General features: G+C 46.0%; 1 protein-coding gene across 3 annotated transcripts in view; it reads left to right on the top strand.

The window, feature by feature from the left end:
• The window catches only part of LZTFL1 (leucine zipper transcription factor like 1), a 488,680-nt gene that overhangs the window by 77,957 nt on the left and 389,137 nt on the right, over positions 1-21,586 (top strand). For all 3 annotated transcript variants that reach the window (XM_069613360.1, XM_069613358.1, XM_069613359.1), the window contains exon 2: positions 17,422-17,546. In XM_069613360.1, coding sequence (XP_069469461.1) covers positions 17,422-17,546 — 125 coding nt within the window. The remainder of the gene's footprint in view (positions 1-17,421; positions 17,547-21,586) is intronic.

Here is a 21,586-nt window from a genome sequence, read left to right as displayed (position 1 = left end):
GGCCTCCTGAATGGAAGATCCTGAGGGAATGAGCGGGAGAACACCGTCCGGTTTCTCAAAGGAGTCCTTCTCCTAGCCCCATTTGGAAATTGCGAAACTTTGTTTCTTGTTGTTGTGAACTTTGGAACCTCTTCTTCGTTTGTGAGCCTTGGAACATTTCCTGAACTTGGGAATGCTGCACCCTGAGAGCCTCGTACCCAGGAAAAGGGAGTAATTCTCCTGGTTTTTCGAAAGAACTTTTTTTTTCTCGTAGATTAGGATTTGTGTTTAAGTGGTAGGGATAGAGTAGGAGTTTGGACTAGGACGGAGAACCTTTTGATTTGTACTACATGGAATGCCTGACTGCCCTAGATTTATTTGACGTAGGGAAAACCACCTCTAGTTAGGGAGGGGTAGGTTTGTTTATTCTGTAAATAAGTCTATAACCATCACTGTGCCACCCTTTGGTCAGGGTCCTCATTCCATGCCGCCTCGCATTAAGATAATGAAGAAAGTGCAGGGCCAAAATGGTTACATTGCTGTTTTTCATTTTTGGTTAGACCGTGCCTTTCATCTGTTTCACTGCTAAGCCATCGCCTTTGGCCATTGCTGATGTAACACTATTTTTTTAAATCTACCTCACTTGCACAATTGTAGACAAACAATACACATTCTGAAATAGTAGCTTAAACCAATTAAGATTTGCCATTGGAAAGCGAGTGGCACTATTCAATTGGATAGCGAGCAACTTAGATTGTAATAGTGAAAGCATCGGGGATACACACAAAATAACAAGCTGTCAATATATATATACAAGTAGACATGCTAAAGTCAGATATATTCATATTACCAGTCTGGATGGATGGATGGATGGATGGATGGATGGATGGATGGATGGATGGGTGGCTGAATCAAGAGAAGTCGACTACTATTGCCATCCAATAGAAAAGAATACATCCTGTTGGGATAGTAAAAGTACAGTGAAGTTTGGCAATAATGCAATGCTATCTTCACTCATTCGTGTTAACATGCGGTTGAACCGTGCCCCGAGGTTCGTGCATCAAGGCCACCAGCATTCGAAAAAAACGAGCGTATCAAGCGCGCTGATCTAAAGTCACTTTCCTGTGAGATCGTTCCTGCATGTGGAATTTGGGTGACAGCTGGTGTTTTCATCTCTGGGCATCATTTCACAATGATTGCATTTACACCAGGTGGACACATTTTCGATTCGACTGGGTTCGGAATCAGGAAAAGGATTCTCTGGGTCATTGCCTTGCTCCGTTAGTTCTTCACTTTAACTGAACATGATCCCATTACAGATTTTAATTGGGCTTTGTGGATCAAAGATGTAATAGTATTGATGGCCCACAGAGAGACCTGTTGAAAAAAAGTACAGATAAAACTAATATTATAGTTAAAACATGGCATTTGTGAAACATATTGTAAATGGTGTAACAATGGTAACCAAAAGGTTTCTTAAACTAACAAGTCGACAGGTATAATCATTTCACAAAAAACAGATCCCCCTGGCAGTGGGGGGCCAGCAGCCATACCCTCACCAGCTATGGGAGGCCCCAACACCTCCCATATGGCCCCCAGAAATGCAACAGAGTCCCAATCAGGCAGCAGCATGTTTCAAACTGCATTTATTTCTGGGCAGCAAAAAAAGAAAAAAAAACACAGAGCATCGTGCACATCGCGAGTTCAGGCGCTGTCTCCCCCGGGGCTGGCTTGCAAGCCAGCTTTGTAATCACACTGCAGGCTGACCTCACAGAATTGGATCAGCTCCCAGAAACCTATCTCCTCCTGCTATTGGCTGCTAAGTGGTAGGTTACCTATGTAGCCCTTATAGTGAGACTGACAATTGGATATTAACCTTTTGCGTCAGTGGGTTGATTTAGCTGTGCCAGCCCCCATTACCTAATTCTAACTTGTTGCAATATGACCTTGTTCCCATAACTTTTTAGCTGAACAAGCAGTTCGCACCTGGGCTCTGGGCGCTGGGCTGCGCCATTCTTGTTACAATTTATGTTTCAAATGATGTGCGAGTCCTGTCTTTCTTTCCCGGAAAGAAAAAAAAAAGCACACTGGGTTGCCGTGATTTATTCGCATTTGTGGATAATTAAAAAATGTCTGTCTGCAGAAAGCAATCTTATCTTGAATGTGCGGCCTTGGCAGGTCGGATGTTTTGCTGAAGGCTTCTGCAGCCAGTGTTCAGTGGGGGAAATGAACTTGGCTGTAATTTTCCTGAAACATGGCTTTACACTGTGCAATTAGACCATGTTAATTCATATAGGCATTTGCAAGCCTTTAAACAAGGATTTTTATGTTTGTAGATTCTGATATTGCAGCATTGATTCTAATGTAGCATGGAAGTTGCACTGTTGGTGAAGTGGGTGTGTTTCAGCATATTTGTCACCCATGTGTGCGCTGGGGCCTGGTTCAAATGATAAATGCACTCCTTGTTCTTCCTGCTGTTCTTCTATATATGCGCCTGGGGTGAGAGGGCATGGGTTTGATCTCGATTTTCCCTCTTCAGCGGAATACGAAAGCAGAACATACTAAACATTTTTTAAACTGATATCTCTGGATGCATACATTACGTTACTCCAAAAAGTAACATACTGCATCAGTAACATAAATAATGTAAAACACTTACTCCAACTGATGCGTATATTTGAGCATGTTGCATTTTTCAGCAAGATCTGGAAGTGATATGGTTCAGTTAAAAATGAATTGAAAACAATGAGAAAACGGATTCCAACATGATGGCCGGAGTGTGAAGATGTGAGCGTGGAGTGCTCTGTCCCAAAGGTCCTACAATATCAGGCAGGGCTTAGTAGTCCGCATCCATAGACAACGTAGAGTGAATTGACGGTACCGCAATCATCCCGGACTTGGTGGGTGCCTCGGGTGGTCACAGGGTCCTCGGTGAAACGGACAAAGCACTGAGCGGAGCCGCCATTGTCAACGGCTGGGTGCAGCGGAGCAGAGGCCCGGAAGTAGCCGTCGGAATCAGGAAGTTGCCCTGGGGAGGAAAGCCAGCACAACGCAATCAGGATGTGAGGCGGGGCACAGGATACACCAGCCGGTGCAAAGATTTGCAGGCAATGCCGCGTAGGGTTGGGTGAGGCACGACCGCTGCCAGGGGAGCTGCTACTATGACGCACTACACCCAACAGATCACCCTGAGATTTCTGACTAGCTCCCAAGTGTGGATCAAAGGAGGACCACATGTTGGCCCTGGGGGGCCATGGTGAGACGGGACAGCGATTACATGACTTGCCGGATGTAAAGGCCTAGGGTGGATTCAACCTGCAACATTCAACTTCAGACAGGCCGGATCATTGAAATCACGCAAGGAGAAAGCAGAGATACACTGCAGGGGTGGAATCACAATAGGCTGTAACTGCAGGTCCGTGCCTCTGGAGGGAAAGCGGGAGGCATTGAGATTCAGATCTATCCCTGTCTGGTTCCACCCTCTCGGCAATGCAGTGGCATAATTGGATCTGGGGTCTCCTGCCACTAATAACTTGATACAACGATAATGGGTACATACACAAACAAACGGGAGAGATGTATCCTCAAATACAAACGGGAGCCCATAACACAGGCAAGAATCTGGGGAGGCGGGGAAAAACTGAAAAATATCAATATCTCTGCCCCCACCTCCCTTCCCAGTCAGAAGATTCAAGAGTGCTCCGAGTATAGACAGTACAAGGACAAGAGCCCAATGCCTGGAAGCAAGGGGAAAGGAATACCTAACCGGCGGCTTCAAATCTATTCAACGCTGCGAAGCCAAAGAACCCAATCCCCAAGGCTCGCACAATAGCCAGCAGGATCCCCAAGGAAGACGGGACGAAAAGGGAAACGGCTCCTGCGGCACTATGGCTGCATCGAAGGCAAAGATCAAACCAGGATAGACTTACCAAGACATTTCAAACGCAATTCGCAATGTTTACGGCAGAGGTGAAACAAACACTATCTGACATGAAGACAGACTTTTCAACCTTGGAAGAACTAACGGATACTACAGAAAGGGCACTCCATGAAATTGTGGAGACAATCGTAAATCCGACATAGCCCTTGGAAATCTGGCTAGAATCTCCCACAATGTAAGGCTGCAATGTGAGGATCAAGAAAATAGGTCCTGCACATCCAGAATCTGCCTAAATCTGTGGGCGACTCTGGTTTGAAAGAAACAGTGCTACAAATATTCATGGACCTCCTCGGGGACGAAGGGGCGATTGATATCCCGTTGGATAGGATTCATAGAATGGAGCCCAAAAGGCAGGATCCAGGTTGTGTCAGAAAATATGTTAACGTTATTCATCATTTCTGACTGAAGTGTTATGAGATGTCTGTTTTGTTAGTTCTTACTCAGTATACTCAGTATATGTATAGTCGCTGGTTAGTCGCTCAGCCGCTTGTTATTTTCCTAGTTTCACTTCTTTCTCGCTCATCCTCAGTTTGCAGTCCACTTTCTTGTTTATGATATTCTGTTGTCACATTATTTATAGTTGGTAGTATCAAATGGTTTTCTTTAGTTTTTCATTCGTTATCTGTTGGTTTAGTTTTGTGTCAATTCCACGCATCGGGTTGATTCTTGATCTTTGTCTTGTATGAGGGCCTGTTGCGGCATCCATTTCCTGATAGTGATCTTAACAGGCTTTTAAATGCTCACTCGTTGTTTTCAGTAACCGCAATTCCACGTGCAGGGAATGATTTAAATTTGTATGCAAAGTGTTTTTACGTCTCTCCTGGTGTCTCTTGTTAGTGCTACAGCCGTATTGCACTGTGCATTCTCAGTTTGGGAATATCAGTGTTCCGTGTGTTGTTTTATGTTCACGACTGCTGCTCGTTCAGTGTAGATGTTTTCTGTGTTTATTGTTTGCCGCTTGTGTCTAATATGAGTGTCAGAAGGGTGGGTCAAGGGCAGTTGCCCGCAGTTGCCTCCCGTTCTGACTACTGCGCGGCTTTGATGGCAGTTTTCAGTCCTGCCGCACCGCGTTTCAGTTATTCACTTGCCACGTTTGTCTCACGCTGATGTCGGAGATCTGACGGGTGGATCAAAGGTGTTCACCCGCAGTCCCCACCCGTTCTTGCGGCGATTGGTTAGTGTGGGGTAGTTGTATACATAAGCGGCACGCGTTGCGCTATACGTATTCCTTTATCAATCCAATGCTGCTTCTGTTCGTTCAGGTTGATGTCATTGGAGTACTGGGCAGGAGTATCCTTCATTCAAACCTTGGGGTTATTGTTGCTATTTTGATGTTTTTGGTAAGGTACGCTTGCACACTAGTACAATGTTACAATGCTACCTTTGATTGGAGACTCATTTGAGACCTTGTGCTTGCAGTCCTCGCACAGACTGCAATGACTGCACACTCATCAGCCACACTGCGCTAATGTGACTGCGTGACTAGTATAAATTGCAATGTCGCTGGCAGAGTAACTGCGCACATGGTATAAATTAAAGCGTGTGGCCTGCACGGTAACTTGACCTTAATGCATTCACTTTTAATAAGTAATGCTTACCCAGTGTGCAGCTAGCACATACGAACTTGCCACAGCCCGTGGATTTTGTGGGTTAGCCAGCGGGTGCGCCGGCTCCATATCCGACAGGTGTCAGTGCTGTAACTTTGTGGGAGGCCGCGTGCCCTCCTCTTCCCCGCAGCCGCAACTCGCCGCAAGCCCCCACGTCTCCCCGCATCTTTCTCGGATCCTACGTTGGCAGTCCCCCTGGAGCTGCAACTCAGACTAGAGGCTATGAGGCTCTGACTAGGCTTGAGGAAAGGGGAAAGGACCTCTCAAAGTGTAGCGTGACAGCGCTGTGGTCACATACTGGAAGTCAGCATAATAGACAACATCCCAGCAGCGCTAGATTGCACAGGAAGATCTTTACTAGAAGATGCACAAATCAGATCAGGAGCATGTGATGGCTGATGCCCCAACTTTGCTTTGATCTACAGTGGCTCACATAGGAGTTGGCGACTCAGTGCATGGGAAGATTAAGTCTCAAGTAGTTGCATGCTGCAGAAAGCCACTCAGTTCAGAAGGCATTGAACCGGCTGAGTTATTTCAGGACCATGCCCACATTTTTGTACTACCTCCGTGATTTACATTGGAGATGATGTCTCTCGCTCCATATATCCTGAAGCAAGACATAGGTTGCGTATAGCTTCTGGCCTGATGAAGGTTGGGTCAACATAGGGTGACAGATCAAAGCCCAATATAACGACCGAAACACGTGTCCACTTAAAAATCATCTGTGGTTTACACAAACAGACACACTTATATTGGAAAGGGGTGCTAGAAACACTAATTGGTGCTAGATGGTTATGTATTCTGAAACCATATGTTTAAATGGAGTAATAGGTTTTGTGTATGAATGGCTGAGTGCGTGTGAGCGATGGAGGAATTTAAATGGAGTATTTAATTGAACATATGATTGAGAAAAACCTAGTTTGTTTTTGTACCACAAAATGTTTGTTAAAATGCTGAATAAAATAATTGTGAGAAAATAGTGAATGAGTAGCCTGTTGCCGTCCTCGATCTAAAGGTCCTTTTTTGTTGTTTTTGTCACTGTAAACCACTTTCATGCTGGCTGTGACCAATACATTCCATACTGTTTGCGCCCCATACTTTTTCTGGAATGTCATAATCCCGCCCCATGGAGATAGCTTCTCCAGAAAACCACAATTTTTTGGCCGTCCGGGATCTTCTTTCAAAATGCGGGATTTCCGTCTACTGTGGGGGTTGTGGGGTTAACCCTGAAGCCCTCCATTTATGTCTCTTCCCCTCTCTACCCCCCACTCCGCTCGCTCCTGGGCTTTGCTGGCAGGATTTTCATTCCATAGGGGAGGGGTTGTGGGGGGGGTGTCTTGGCGGTGCTCCCCCATCCCATCCCTCCTCCACTGCAAACACGTCCCCAAAAACCCATCTCCACCTCACACATTTACCTGCTACCCCATTGATACCCGTCTTCCCTCTTGTGGGTTCAGCCAGTAGATGTTGGAGGGGTAGAGGTTTGGGAGGGGGTGGGGAGTGGGGTAGGCAGTAGGCTTTCCTCTCTCGTTGGCGGTCTTTTGGAAGTGGTATTTTGCTGGCATGGTCGAGAACACCTGAACTAAAGATCTAATACCAATGCCACAGTATTAATATTTGTCATGCTGGTTATGTCCAATTTGTACCAACATTGTCCCATGAAAATATCACTGGTACTGGCTGTGAAGTGTGATTATTGTACTGAATGCCACATTCAAACAGCCTATATGGCCTCTCTTCCCCCACCACATACGTGCTTTCACATATTCCCACGTTCATGCACAGACGACTCCTCACATGAACAGCCATTCACAATAGACACACACCCACACCCCCCCACACACACACTTTTTTTGTTCACACGTACACTTCCATGTGGTACAGGACTTCTGCATGTCGCGGGCACCGTCCCCAAGTGTTCCTGCCTTCCTGCTCACACTATGTCCTTCCTGCTGACTGTGCTACTTCAGTTTCTGCCTCCCTGTTCCTGCTCAGACTTCAGGCTGTGGCAGAGAAAGTGGGAGACATTAAAGAGGCAGCGCTCCCACTGCTTCATTTACCTACTCCAAGCACAAACTTGGTAAAAAGAATAATGCACTGAAACCTCTCTGGTCAAGAGTAACTCTCAGCCTGAAAACATTAGTCCCAGTTTTGTAAAAGCAATGTATGGAGCTTTACACAGTTGCCAGCATGCACAACGGTAGAAAGCTGAGCGATTAACCTAACTGAAATTCAGCACAGTGGTTGTGTATTTACGCATCAAAGGGTATCCTCTGCAAAATGCAGCAAAACAGACAACAGACAACAAAGGCCAGTGTTCATGCGGAAAGATCTAAACGGCCTAAAAACATTACGCTAAACTGTTTAGCAGCCACACAATGGCTCCCAGCCAAACCAACTAGCTAACAAGCCCCTCACACAAACTGCGACTTGAGCTGAAGTGCTCATCACTGTGGGCCGCCATTAGAAAACCCAGGTGGACGCACACCCGAGAAAGGGGTGAGGCTTGAACCTACCTGTATGGCTTTTGTTGAGTGTAGCACCTCTGGGGAGGGTAGAACAGGAATTAAATTGGCCTGGGGAACCAGGAGGGGAAGGTGAGGGAAAGAAAATGGTGGTGTAAAGAGGGAGGATGAAAGGTGTCCGAGAAAAACAGAAAGTTGTGGGTTGCTTCGAGGGAGAGAGGGCGGTGGAGAAGGGGACGCAAGGGTGGGGTGAGGGGGAAAAGAGATCTGCGTGGCACAAACCAGGGATCGCATTCTTCTGAAGTCTAGATGGATCAGACATTTGCCTTTAGGCCATCATGAGAAGACAGAATACATTTAGATAGTGGGGCTTATTGATCCATCGTGCAGTCTGGGGTTGAGGGATGCCTGGTTTAGGGTGGGACTGTTAATACCTAGGTTTGAGAGAGGGGGTGGCCCTGTGACGAATCTGGAGGTTTTTTCCCTTCTTCGCTGGGGGAGCCATCCCCTTTGAGGCTAGGGAGGTGATGCCATTAAGCAAAACCCATTCGAGAGATTTGGGAAAGTGGGGCCTCCCTGGGAGTGACTCCATTCCAGTAAGGAACTCCCTATTACTGAGACATTGTCTGTCTACATGGGAATACCAGAAGTGGATCTGTCTGCAAGCTGTAGAAGTACCAATAATGCAGGAAATACATTCAAACAGTTGGCTCCAGGCTATGATTCAAGGTGCTGGACAATCAAACCCACCCCTTTTGTATCTGACAACAAGAATAAAAGGACTTACTCACTTCGATGGAGGAGACACGACATGCAGAGGCGAGCCACTAATGTCATTGGGAGAAGGTGCCATGCTGCTGAGCGGAGCCAGCTGTAGTTTGGAGAAGGAGGTCCAGACGGAGACACAGAGAGGCTCTGGCAGAGTAGCCCGAGAGGGAGAGAAACTTGGGTGATGTGGAACAGGGCCGTGCACAGTTGGCAAGGTTGAACAAAGCTGACCAAGAGGTAAGGCAAGAGGACGTTATGCTCTAGGAGCCCAAGAAACCACACCGAACCCAGCGAGCGAAAGGGGGAAAATTGAGGAACAAGACGGTAAGCGAGGAAACACTTCCACTGGTGTACCAGAGAGCATGCTGAGGAGACACGGGGAACACCAGTTCCCATGGACCGGAGCCAGCTCGCAGGCGCAGGACCTGCTCTAGAGGGTGTATGCAGGTTCCTGCCAGTCAAGTGGGGCACAGAGACAAAACCCAGTTGAGGGGAGAAAGAACAAAGAGTACAAAACTGTATAAAGGACTACCCAGCCCATAAGGTGGAACCAGACACATATATTACGAGCGGGGACTGGAACCCTGAAAACCTGAGCCTTAGAATCAGCCAAATGCTGGGGATGTGGTAGAGAGGGGCACTCTTCTGCATATGTTGTGGGATTGTTCTAGATCAAGGGGGTTCTGGGGTGATGTGTTGGACAGAATGGATACAATATTATCGATAAGCCTTCCAAGAAGGCCTTTTCAAACTCTCTTGCTGCCAAATGGAGGAATATATAGAATTGCCAGGCAATATGGTCAGTGGATTAACAAAGTACTCGTAGTAGCGGTAAAGCAGATCCTGAACTTATAATGAAAAAAGCCATAGATAGAAAATTGGGTGAATGATGTACAGATGTCAAATTTTGAAAAACCGGTCTAAAAAGCGGAATCAAGGAAAACATTATTTAGAACTTTGGGCGCCTTTTAACAGCTTATATGGTATGTGACGATTGACTATGTTGCGTATGATTTTTATTTAACGTAAGGAACTCTGAGTAACTGAGTCATTATCTACATCTTATCCACCTGTGTTTTTGTGAGATTTGTTTTTTCTTCTCTTTATCTCATGTTGTTCTGTGTTTTTTGTTGAGCTTTTAATTGGCATGAACATGTTTTGAATAAGATTAATGTAGTGCACCAAATGCGATCTATTGGAAATCTTTAAGATTCTGTAGAAGTGTTATGATCTTTGTTTAATGCTGGGGATTATTGTAATCCCTATTTTGTATTGGTTGTATTCACCGTTGGAATTGATAAACTGTTTAAATGAAAATTATAAATAGTTTAAAACAATTAAAAAGAATCTGCCAAATGGCTCAAAGGCCCAAGCAGAAACCAGGGGAAAGATACTCCGGGAGAAGACTCATGTATCCCTAAGGATGAAATGCGACACAGGAGCTAGGAGGGCCCTATAAAGTAAAGCAAGAATCTGCTCAAGACTCCACCGTCGTTGGGAGAGACCCATATAGTTGGTGGAGGAAGATTAAGGAAACAGCCCTTCATGTACGATCTTTTGATAGAATTGATTTTCTTTGGAACTTCAGAATTCACGATAGTTTATATCTGAGTGAAAGCCTCATTTGTTGAACTATGAAAAGATTAACATGAACTGATAAATCTGAGGAAACATATCTCCTGATTAAGATAAGTGATACTAGAATAGATTCCTAGAACCTCCAGGAGACCGCAGAATAAAGAACACTGGGGCAACCTATGTGGCCCACTTTCCCTTTTAGGATATTTTTCTAAGTGGTAGGGAAACTTTAGGATTTGGACAGAGGACAAGCTTTATTATTTTGACTCCTCTTGAGAAGTGTGCCTTAAATCTTCTCTGTGCAAAGTTGAATTTAGAAGTGTGCCTAATAGCATGCTCTGGCTGACCTTAGAAGTGTGACTATTTAGTTGAACCCAGAAACCCTTCAATAATATCTGTTACTTACCATGAGTGCACTGATCCACAGAGGACTAGCGGAAACGACCGCCGTGTACCGCCCCCCCCTCCTGCCAACCCTACCTCCCGTCCCAGCCTCCCCAAATCATCCCAGCCTCCACCACATCCCCCACCCTGCCCCTTTCCAAACGACAAACCAGAGGGGCACGATGGCGAGCCAACCACCCTAAGACCACTGCTCCCCTGAAACTCTACGCAATCAGCCTGCTATGAGCAAATCCGCTCCCCTCACTAGCCTCGCAGGCACACCCTGCCCAGCAATCATGCACTCCACGCTTTTCCCATCAACCCCCACCATCATACCAAACCGACCACTCTCCTTCCCTCCCTAAAAACGGCATGCAGAGCCCTAGCAAGAACAGAAGCCTCATCCCTCTCCCTCTATGACCCCCCTACCCTCTCACACACACACCAATCGCAACAAAAACACTAAAGAGGAAATGTACCTGGTCCCCCTCAATCTCTCAGCACTCATCGCCTCCCCTTTCTCGACCCACCACCTCACCCCCCCATTCACCATCCTCCCCCCACGCCTCACCTTACCTAAAACCCCTCGCCCTCTCACTGACCACAACTGAAACTCCTAACCCCGCACACCCCACCTTCACATCCCCTGTGCCAAACCCAATCACCCTTTCACACGCCCCCATCCACTCCCACCCGAAACCCACCAACTTCTCTGCTCACCCACTTTTCCCATCGCCCATCAACCACCCCACCCCTCTCCAGTCTTCATCCTCCACCCCCCATCTCTGGAACTCCCACACCAACCTCGTCTACCAAAGTGAATTGCATCTTATTTAATGCCCGATCCGTAGCAAAAAAGACACAGCATCTTTGACCTCCTTGCCTCTGACAAACCAGACCTGGTCTTCATCACCGAAACCTGGTTCTCTGACGACTTCGCCCCTATCGCCAATGAAGCACCTCCCCCCCACTGACTACTCCCTCATCCCACTCCTCCATCCCTCTAAAGGAGGAGGAATAGCATTCGCCTTCGTCTCACTTCCACGCCTCAATCATTGACAACCAACCATCCATTCCTTCCTGCGAATCACTCCTCGTTAAACTATCCCTTTCCCCTTCGTTCTCAAACAGCTTCCTAATAATCTACAGACCCCCTGGCTATGACGGACCATTCTCAAACGACCTCTGCGACTCTATTGCCATCCTTCAACTAAACCACCCCAATCTCACCCTTCTAGGAGATGTCAACATATGGCTTGACATTCCCACCAACCCACTATAAAGGACACACCCTTGATGCCATTTTCAGCTCTCACAACAACTGGATACATCTAACCCCCCCGCCCCACCCCTATCATCTGGTCCGATCACTTCATTGTTTCCTTCACCATTCGCTCACCCGGCCCGTTTCGCGTACCCGAACCTGAACCTCCGAATCTACGCAAATGCTGGAAGAAACTAATAATCATTCCTGTCCTAGCCGACGCACTCCTCTCTACCTGCCCACTCAATAATCAATTAACCCCTGACGCCTTTGACTCATGGCTCAACACCTCACTAATGCGGCTCACACTCTCATGCAAACCATCACCCCGCCGTGGCCTTTTCCCTAGATGCTTCACACCTGAATTGAAGACCAGTAAACAACTATATAAATACCTAGAGCGCAAATGGCGGAAAGACAAAACTCCCCTGAGCTGATCAACCTTGGCCCGGCACCTTCATCGGTACAAGGCCTGAATCCGGAAAGCAAAAAAAGCCCATTACAACTCCTGCATCCTAAACTGTAAAAACCCCAACAAAAAACTTCACAAAGTCATCACCGAATGCACCACCACTGTACCATCCCCCTCTCAATCACTGTGCGACTCTCACTCTCTCTCCACTTTTACACCACAGCTCTCGAAAGAACAAACACTCTAACCAACAAACTAGCTCTCCTACACCACCAGGCATCCCACCCCCCATACCGACCAACCCACCGCCTGCGACCACTTCCCAACCAACGTTCGACTCCTTTAGTCCAATATCACCCGACCAATTTCTGAAACTTCTCTCTGCCCACAAACCATCCGGCTCTCCGCTAGACCCCTGTCCGGCCACAACCCTCAGACATGTTCGCCTCTACCTGTGCAAGAGAACACGCAAGATCCATCATAAATGACTCCCTTTCCTCGGGAATTTTTCCTGACGCATTCAAAATGGTTCATGTCAAACCTCTAATAAAATAAACCCTCTCGAGCCCAAAAACTACCGCCCCATCTCAAATACCAGGTTCCTTGCCAAACTCATCGACCGGACCGCCTACTCCCAGCAGCTGAATGCCTTTGTCGAGGCCAACAATCTCATAGACCCCGCGCAATCAGGTTTCAGAGCCCAACACGGAACTGAAACCACCCTAACCTCAATCTGGGATGACCTTAAAAACACGGCCGACTCCACGGGATGCGCCGCATTAATCCTGCTGACCTATCTGCCGCCTTCGACACAGTCACTCGATCCTCGTTGACCGCCTCCACTCCCTAGGAATTTGTGGAACCGCTCTCAAATGGATAGCATCCCTCCACAAAAATAGGAACCAAATAATCCTACTCTCCACCTATTCCTCCCAAGCCCGACCAGTCAACACAGGAGTCTCGCAAGGAGCATGCCTTTCAGCTCTCCTGTTCAATCTCTACATGGCCACCCTCCCACGAATAATTCGTTCACGCAACATCCTGTGTTACAACTACGCTGATGACACTCAACTAATTCTAAAACTCCTGAACTCAAAACCCAACTGCCGACCTGACCTCGCCTCCTGCCTCCTCGACATAGAGCTCTGGATGACCACAAACCACCTCTTGCTAAACCCCTCCAAAACCGAATTCATGTTATGTGGCAACTCAAAATTTCTGCCACACCCACTACCGTGGCCATCTGCCATGGGCAACTCACCGACCCCCTCTAATTCTGTAAAACACCTTGGATGCACCCTAGACTCTGACCTAACACACTCGCGCCAAGTCAACAACGTCTCAAAGTCCTGCCACTACCACCTAAAAACACTTAGGCACAATTTTCCATACCTCTCCTTTCCCAACAGACTGTCCACGGTCCGATCAATTGTTATATCAAGACTGGACTACGCTAACCCCCTCTACCTCGGAGTCCACGCTTACCAACTGACTAAAAGAGCTCAAAATGCCGCAGCCAAACTGCTACTAGCACTCGGCCCGAGAGACTACATCTCCCCAGCCCTCAAAACTCTGCATTGGCTTCCCGTTGCCTGAAGGGTGACCTTCAAAACATTATGCATTTCCCATCGAGCACTGCATAAATCCGGACCTCAATATCTGCAAGACAAATTAAAACCCTATCACCCTTCACGTACTCTAAGATCAAGCTCAGCCGGCCTCCTAGTTATACCTAAAACAAACTCGGTCAGGTTAGGCGGATCATCTTTCTCAACCATGGCCCCCAAGCTGTGGAACGAACTCCCGCCCCACATCCGACTCACGGAAGACCTCATGTCTTTCCGCAAACTACTGAAAACTTGGCTCTTCCCCTAAAACCGACCCCGAACTGAAACTAACGTATTCTGGATAACAGCATCTCAATGACTTTACCAAATACTAGATCATAAATAGCAACGCAGCATCTTGATCCAAACGAGAAATCAAAAACGAATTAACATTTATTGGTTAGCTAAAATAAACAAACAAAATAGAATGAGTAAAAAGAATCAAACCTGCGAAGTAGATAAAATGAATGTTGTACGAGAACAGCAAAGTGGCTGAAATTGTCAAAATAAATGTAATAGACAAGAGGATCAATGTGGACGTAAGGATTAAATGGATAACGGCAATTCGACTAAACAAAAATACTAGACCTTAAATAACAATAAAACAAAAAACAAAACAACATCAATATCCAAGCGAAAATTCGACAACTAATAACCTCTAGCGTAAACAAAAAGGACAATAAGAATAAAATGAGTAAAGTAGATCAAAGGAGTGAAGTGAGAAAGAATAAATTGTACGAAAGCAGTAAAGCGGTTGAAATTAATGAAATGGATGTAATGACTGCAATTAACAAAAGAAATAAAATGGACGAAATGAATAAAGTGAAGAGGAGGGAAAATTAATACAGGAGACGGATGAATACACAGCCAGATGACATGGAATGTATGAGTGCATAGTATAAATGGAAAGTACAGAATAGACGATGCGAGTACATGAGACGGGTGTAGTGTATGGGACAAATGGAGAACACGTAACGGATCGAGTGCGCACGATAAGTGAGATGAGTTGAACCGATAATGCAGGATGAATGAATGAAGAGAGTGGAGCGGACAAAGTCGTTTGAGTGGATGAAGCGCATGGAACGGACGCGTGTGTGGGGCGGACGCGTGTGTGGGGCGGACGCGTGTGTAGAGGTGAGTGCCTAGAGGTGATGAGGGGGTAGAGCGGGTGAGTACGTGGAGCGGAGGAGTGCATCGAGCAGACAAGAGCGCAAAATGAATGAGGCATGGAGCAGATAAGAGTGGTGCGGATGCAGGTTGTGGTGCGGATGTAGGTTGTGTCAGTGGATAATATAATGGAGCGGATGTATAGTGTTGTGCTGATTTAGGTTGTTGAACCGATATAGGGCGTGATGGAGCTGACCAGATGTAGGGTGTTGAGCGGATGTAGTGTGCGGTGGTATTGAGCCATTGTAAGGTGCTGAACAGATGTAGATTATGGTGCAGGAGCGGGTGTAGAGTGCGGAGCGGATATCGAGCAAACGGGTGATATATATATGCGGGTTAGAATGATTTGAGTGCATGGAATGTTTGAAAGAGCGTGGCAGTGAACTTTTTTTTTTTTTTGAGTACTTGAAACAGTCGTAATGCATGGAACAGCCGGAGTACATGGAAGGGATGGAGTACATGGTACTATTAGAGTGAGCCATATCACATCTCCACGCTTACTCTCTTCTTTACACCACCACTCAACTAGAACACAGCGATACTATGACGCCATTCGGTATAGCTGTTCTCATACCAACACCTGCCTCATACTCCCCATCACCCCAATTAAACCCTGCTGGTAATACACCCTCCAGGCTAAGCGTTGTCCTCAGGCCTAACGCAGCCAGAATCGGTCTGGATAAAAACCTGCCAGAACGAACACATACTCTTGATCTCTCAATCACCACAACTACCACTAGAAAGCAGCTATCACACGAATGCCACACCAGCTGCACACATATCCAGTGCTCACACGCACCCTTTGACTCTCTCTATTCTCTCCACTGACTTGAACTTTGGTTCCTGAGGGCGTTCAACCTACCAGCGCCTTGAGATCATACCAATGGTACATAAGGCGCTATATAAATGCAAAATAACATAACATAAGCACCTTTAATTTTGTTTAGTATGTAGGGAACTTGCCTATTAGCAGTAGGGTCAGTAAAGCATTTTCTTTAAGTTAACTAAAAGCATTGTAAACCAAATATGTCTTCCTGTCCGAGTCTTTCTTCTGGTACGCTACAGCCGTTGGAGCACTTTTCTACAAATAAAACATTAAAGACACTATCTCTGGGAGATCCATTCTTAAGGCCATTTTTGGCGCCGCTTAACAGCATGAACAGGTTGGGTGCTATGATACTATCTGCATGTCACAAGACTAATATTTCTTTAACACCCACTGAAGACATGTCCATTCAGTGCTGGAAATGGGGGTAGCGTTGATATTTGTCCTATCTACTGTGGAATCAGTTTTTGAACATCAGGGGTACGTGATTGGAAATAATAGATCTGCCGTTCCAAATGCAGAGAATAAGACTGTTTTGTCATGTGGTGCGTTACCAAGAATCCTACCGTGTACATTTTTAAAGCCAATTCTACTGGCTTTTACCATTGCTGTGTTAAGTAGAAGTGGCCCACTAGTGCATTTATTCAGCTCTCAGTGGACTGTAATATGGTCCCTGGTGATACTGTGTCTCTAACTCTTTCACCCTCAAAACTACCAAACTATGTACCCCCTTTCATTTTTAAAGTGGTGGCATGGCACTGAGGCCTCACTTGATAATGATTAAACCCCAGGCACTTAGATCCCCATAAGCCAGCCCTCTTCCAAATCCCCTTGATGCAATGTCTCACTGCTTTGTTCACTCTGTTGGCCTTGTCAGTCGTCTCTCGACTCCATCGTGCCTCGCTAGTCAATGCCCCATTTGTGTTTGGCAGTGGGCAACAGGCGAGGCAAACTGAGGAGTGAGCCATTGGATAATCATGCTTTGCTGAGTGCTCCTCCAGCATCTAGCATCACTTCCTGTCAGGCCCAGATGTTTTCAAAGGGTGGACCTGGTTGGTTTTGAAAGATTGATCCTGGCAACTGTTATCTTTCAGAGACTCATTCATGTTTGAAATCTCAATTAAAAGGTGGTGTTGGGTCCTGGTCTTCTTTCTAAAGTTGGTTTGAATCATGATCTCCTTTCTAAGGTTTCGGTAAAGATGTGATCTTGTTGGAATACCTTCTGACTGTGATCTCCTTTCAAACGTGATGTGTGATCTATCTACCACGCTTGTATTTTAATAACAAATCGCCCTGATAATTCGCCCAAATGGTCATTATATGTTTAGTTCCTAAATTAGAATATTATTGTTCTTGCCTTGTTTTGGAAATTCATCTACTGTTTTATATAATTTTATTTCTTCACATGTTTCCTGTATCACCAGGCTGAACTAGGTCTGAATGAGCACCATCAGAATGAGGTCATCAACTACATGCGCTTTGCCCGCTCCAAAAGGGGCTTGCGACTCAAAACCGTGGACTCCTGCTTCCAGGACCTGAAAGATAGCAGGTAAATTGTTCATTTCTCTTGCCCAGACAACTATGGTAACCGCCAGGTACATCTTTGTAAAGCAGATATGGATATAGAGCATTAATGGTCATAGGGTTGACCAATGTCCTGTACTTCTAACGTAGAGCTTGAAGCTTATTTCTGCATGGACCTGGAAAGGATAGGAATCAATGCCAGGTTTCATCGGCTTTAAAAACAAAGCACCACAGCAAAGATGTTGTCAACGCATGCATTAATAGGTACTCACTTGGAAATCCTGTTCTCAGAGTGTGGGTGGAGGGGGGCTGACGGGGGGGGTTGTCTTTCCTCACAATGCTACAGTTAAGTTTTATGGAAAGTAGGGCTATGTGCTGTCTTTTCAGCATGAACTGCACACATTCAATGGCATCTTAATCTACATGATGTTTGGGGTTCATTCTTAATCTACATGTTGATTGGGGTTCATTCAGAATGTGTTAGTACAGTATAAGGAGATTGTGAATGTTGAACTTTGAGATTACGGGAAAAGTCAAAATGGCACTTATTGGCAGTGTCGGACCTGGGAGCTTACTGGGTGTTAGGGGGTGTTTTGACATCCGTGCAGAGCCTGCTGATGCAGGTTTGAATCTCGGCAGGGCCAAACTCGGCCTTTCATCCTTCCGAGGTCGATAAATGAGCACCACACACCATGGGAAATGAGCAGCGCTCAGATGCCTGAGGGTTTGTAGCGCTATATAAATGCACAAACAAACCTGGGCAAATCCCTCCCACCCCTCACCCGAAGGTATAAGCTAGTTTAAAGGTACAGCAGACACTTTGTTTTGAGACTTCTTTTCCTTGAAGCTGCACACAGAACAATATATATATGAATGCATTACAGGATTAATAAGAACATTTAACGGAATGGTGCACTCAAAAATATTATTGCCCTGAGGGTTCGGGCATGTGTTTTAAGCATATCTGATGTTGATCAATCTTACAAACATTTCCTATGCACCTTACCGTAGTTTTCCTTATTTTCACACATGTGAAATCAGGCAGCAGGGCGCAGCCATCTTGTGCGCATCTTATCCGTTGCTGCATCTCCCTAAGGTGAACTGCCCTGCCGGCACTAAATCTTATCCCCCGCCCCTGAAGCTGACATCACCAAACCTAGTGATATTCTCCGCCTAGCTCCATAACGTTACTGGGCAGCGTAGCCAAACGCGCCCAGTCATCACCTACATGTTAACGTCAGCTGACGCAGAACCCGGAGTATCAACACACATCATCTCACAACACAGCGTGTCCCAATTTTGAATATAAAATTATACTTTTAAAGGAAATGGCAAAACTGTACAATTTGGAAAGTACTTTTATTTCACAATAAACGCTCCGAGAACATCTGGCAATTGCCATATTCAAGCAAATGGTTCATTTTTTTCTTTGTTCTCGATCCACAATGTTTATCGTGAGTCACCCAGTGTTCCTTTTGGGTATAAGAAGCGCATTGGACGCACCGTGAATCGCAAGGCTTTGGCATCAGCTTGGCGCTAGGTCGCCGTAAACAATGTTAGGTTGCTCCTTATCGCTGGTACCGCGTAAGGGCATATCGGTCCGTGGCGATCGTCCCAAAACAATGTCATTGTAATTCAGCCATTTAAGTGTATCTGCAGCTGCCTGTTAAAGAAGCCATCAATTGGTATTTGGAATCGATGACATTCGCAGAAAGGCAGGATGTAGCTGTTTGGAACTAACAGAAATATGTCTTAGTAGCCGTTCTTTATTATAATTTATCAATTTACCCATTCATTCTGCACCGTGTGAAAACTAATGATGAACACAAACGTGAAACAATGGGAACACAGAGAAAAGATCATGGAAAGTAGTCTACAATTCGCTTGAGAGGTTAATGCTACGGAGTATGTTTAGCTCGCAATGGGATGCAGAGCTAACGCTACAATTCAAAAAACACATAGACGGCATTTTAACTAAATATTAGCGTAGAATTTGGCGTTTGTGTAACCTGGGGGAACCCGGATGTGGACTACATGCATTTTGATGCTGGACTGCCCATTTGCCCGGGAGAAAGACAAGTATACACAGGTTGTTTTTGCATGTCCTTTCAATATGCCACAAACATCCTATTACAACGTAAGCCAACAATAATGGTCGGATAATGAAACCTTGACTCGTTCGTTCGTTTGTCTATAAAATCATCTACAGTAAAACTTGCATCATAATCGGCATTTCCATTCTCTCGGCGTAACGCAGAGGTTCAGATCAACAAATGTTCATAAAATGAAATTGCATGTTCCTTTGTCCAGTTTTGGAATGGTGAACCTTCTCATATTTGATGGTATTACACCTCTGCCTTCATTCCTTTCGGAATCCTCACTTTCTTCCAAAGTCGAAAAACAATTGAACCTTCTACTGTGTATGATGCGTGGGTTTGATCAGCTCACAAGCAAAATTCAAAGGTGCTGACCTTCACTCCGAATGGGAGCGAATAGCCTTTCAGACCTGATGGCATTAGACATTTTTTTGAAAAACAAATGAATTGTTTGCTGCCATCCATCAACGGCGTGCAAAATTTCTAGTGATTTACTTTTTATGAAAACAGTTAGTTCCAAATGCCTTTATAATGTTCCTCTGGAGAACTTCGCACTCTCCCAGCGACTCCCACAGCCAGCCCGCACCACCTGTCAGCTCAGCCCGTCTCCTGTTCACACGGCAAATCACGTAAATATTTTTTGCAAGGGGCGAGTCTCGAGCCCTAACAAAATCTGCTCATATGAGAATGTCAGAGCAAGCCCTGCTGCAGCCCCCTCCAGCCAGGCCACGGTCCCCTGAACCCATGACCCCAGTTCCCTTTGAACGCATCTGGTCGCCAGACCCTAACCCCGCACAACCTCACCTCCCATATACCTATTCTGGATTGGTCATATATTCTGGTAACGCTGATACCTACCCCCATCTGATGTATTGCAGTCACCTTGCTGTCTTCCACGCCATTGCAATGGACCTTTTGGACAGTATGCATGCCATATCTATACATTTGACTATATGCCTAAATTTGCTCATTCTCTGGGAGGCTCCCAGGAGGCATTCTTTTGGTGTCCATTCATATCTTACCACCCCAGCCTTTCTTCAGGCCTGTTCTATCCTGTTCCAAAAGCACTGTATCTTCAAGCACCCCCAGAGCATGTGTAGCATCCCCGCTCCATCCGACACTCGCAAATGGCATAGTGCGTGTGCTCTGTTACTAAATTTGTCAATTCTGTTCGGTGTCATATAAGTCCTATACAGAACATTTAACTGAATCAACCTAAATCTGGCATTTCTCGAGGCCTCCCGTGGGTACATCAGGATCCTCTCCCATTCCTTCTCCGTTATACTGATTCCCAGGTCGGTCTCCCACCACAGTTTCAACGCTGCGCTTTTGGGGTTGGGTCTATCTGCCAGTTGGTTGTAGAGTCTGGACACAGGCCTCCACCCATCCCGCAGATTGTGGAGTAGCGTTAGCTCTAGGTCTACCTCCGGCACCTCTGGCCATTCTTTCCATTTCCCCCTTGCTGTCTTTCTGATCCTTTGATACCATAGAAACTGGCCGTTGGGGTAGCCCTTCTTTATCTCCCATGGTCTCAAATTCTCTGAAGACCCATCTTCATATATGTCACCCCCCCGCCCCCACAAGTGTAGACACAGAATCTTTCCCATAGTCTTATGTTTACCAGGTCCTCTTTAGCTATACAAACATCAGCTGCAATCAGGATCTCGGGTGAGTAGGGGTAATCCCGTCTCAGCAGTTTCAGGGCCCTGTCCCAAACCTTTCTGCCTAATGTTACAACCATTGGGGCGTTACCCAGACACCTCAGCGGGACCCAGAGCCTTTCTTTTAGGTGTGCAGGCGCTACTAGTTGTTTTATCAGACTTGTTTCCGAGGTAGTCTCGTCTGCAAGCCATTTGGCCACGTGACTGAGATGTGCTGCCAAATAATAACTATTCTTCCAGTTTTTTAATGCTTCCTTAAATACCTCGTGTAGGACTGGGGTTAATTTTGAGCTATATTTTTTGTAGAA

The sequence above is a fragment of the Ambystoma mexicanum genome, chromosome 5p (genome assembly GCF_040938575.1).
Source record: "Ambystoma mexicanum isolate Mex_15411 chromosome 5p, UKY_AmexF1_1, whole genome shotgun sequence".
Classification (NCBI taxonomy): Eukaryota; Metazoa; Chordata; class Amphibia; order Caudata; family Ambystomatidae; genus Ambystoma; species Ambystoma mexicanum.
This window is presented reverse-complemented; position numbering and strand designations above follow the sequence as displayed.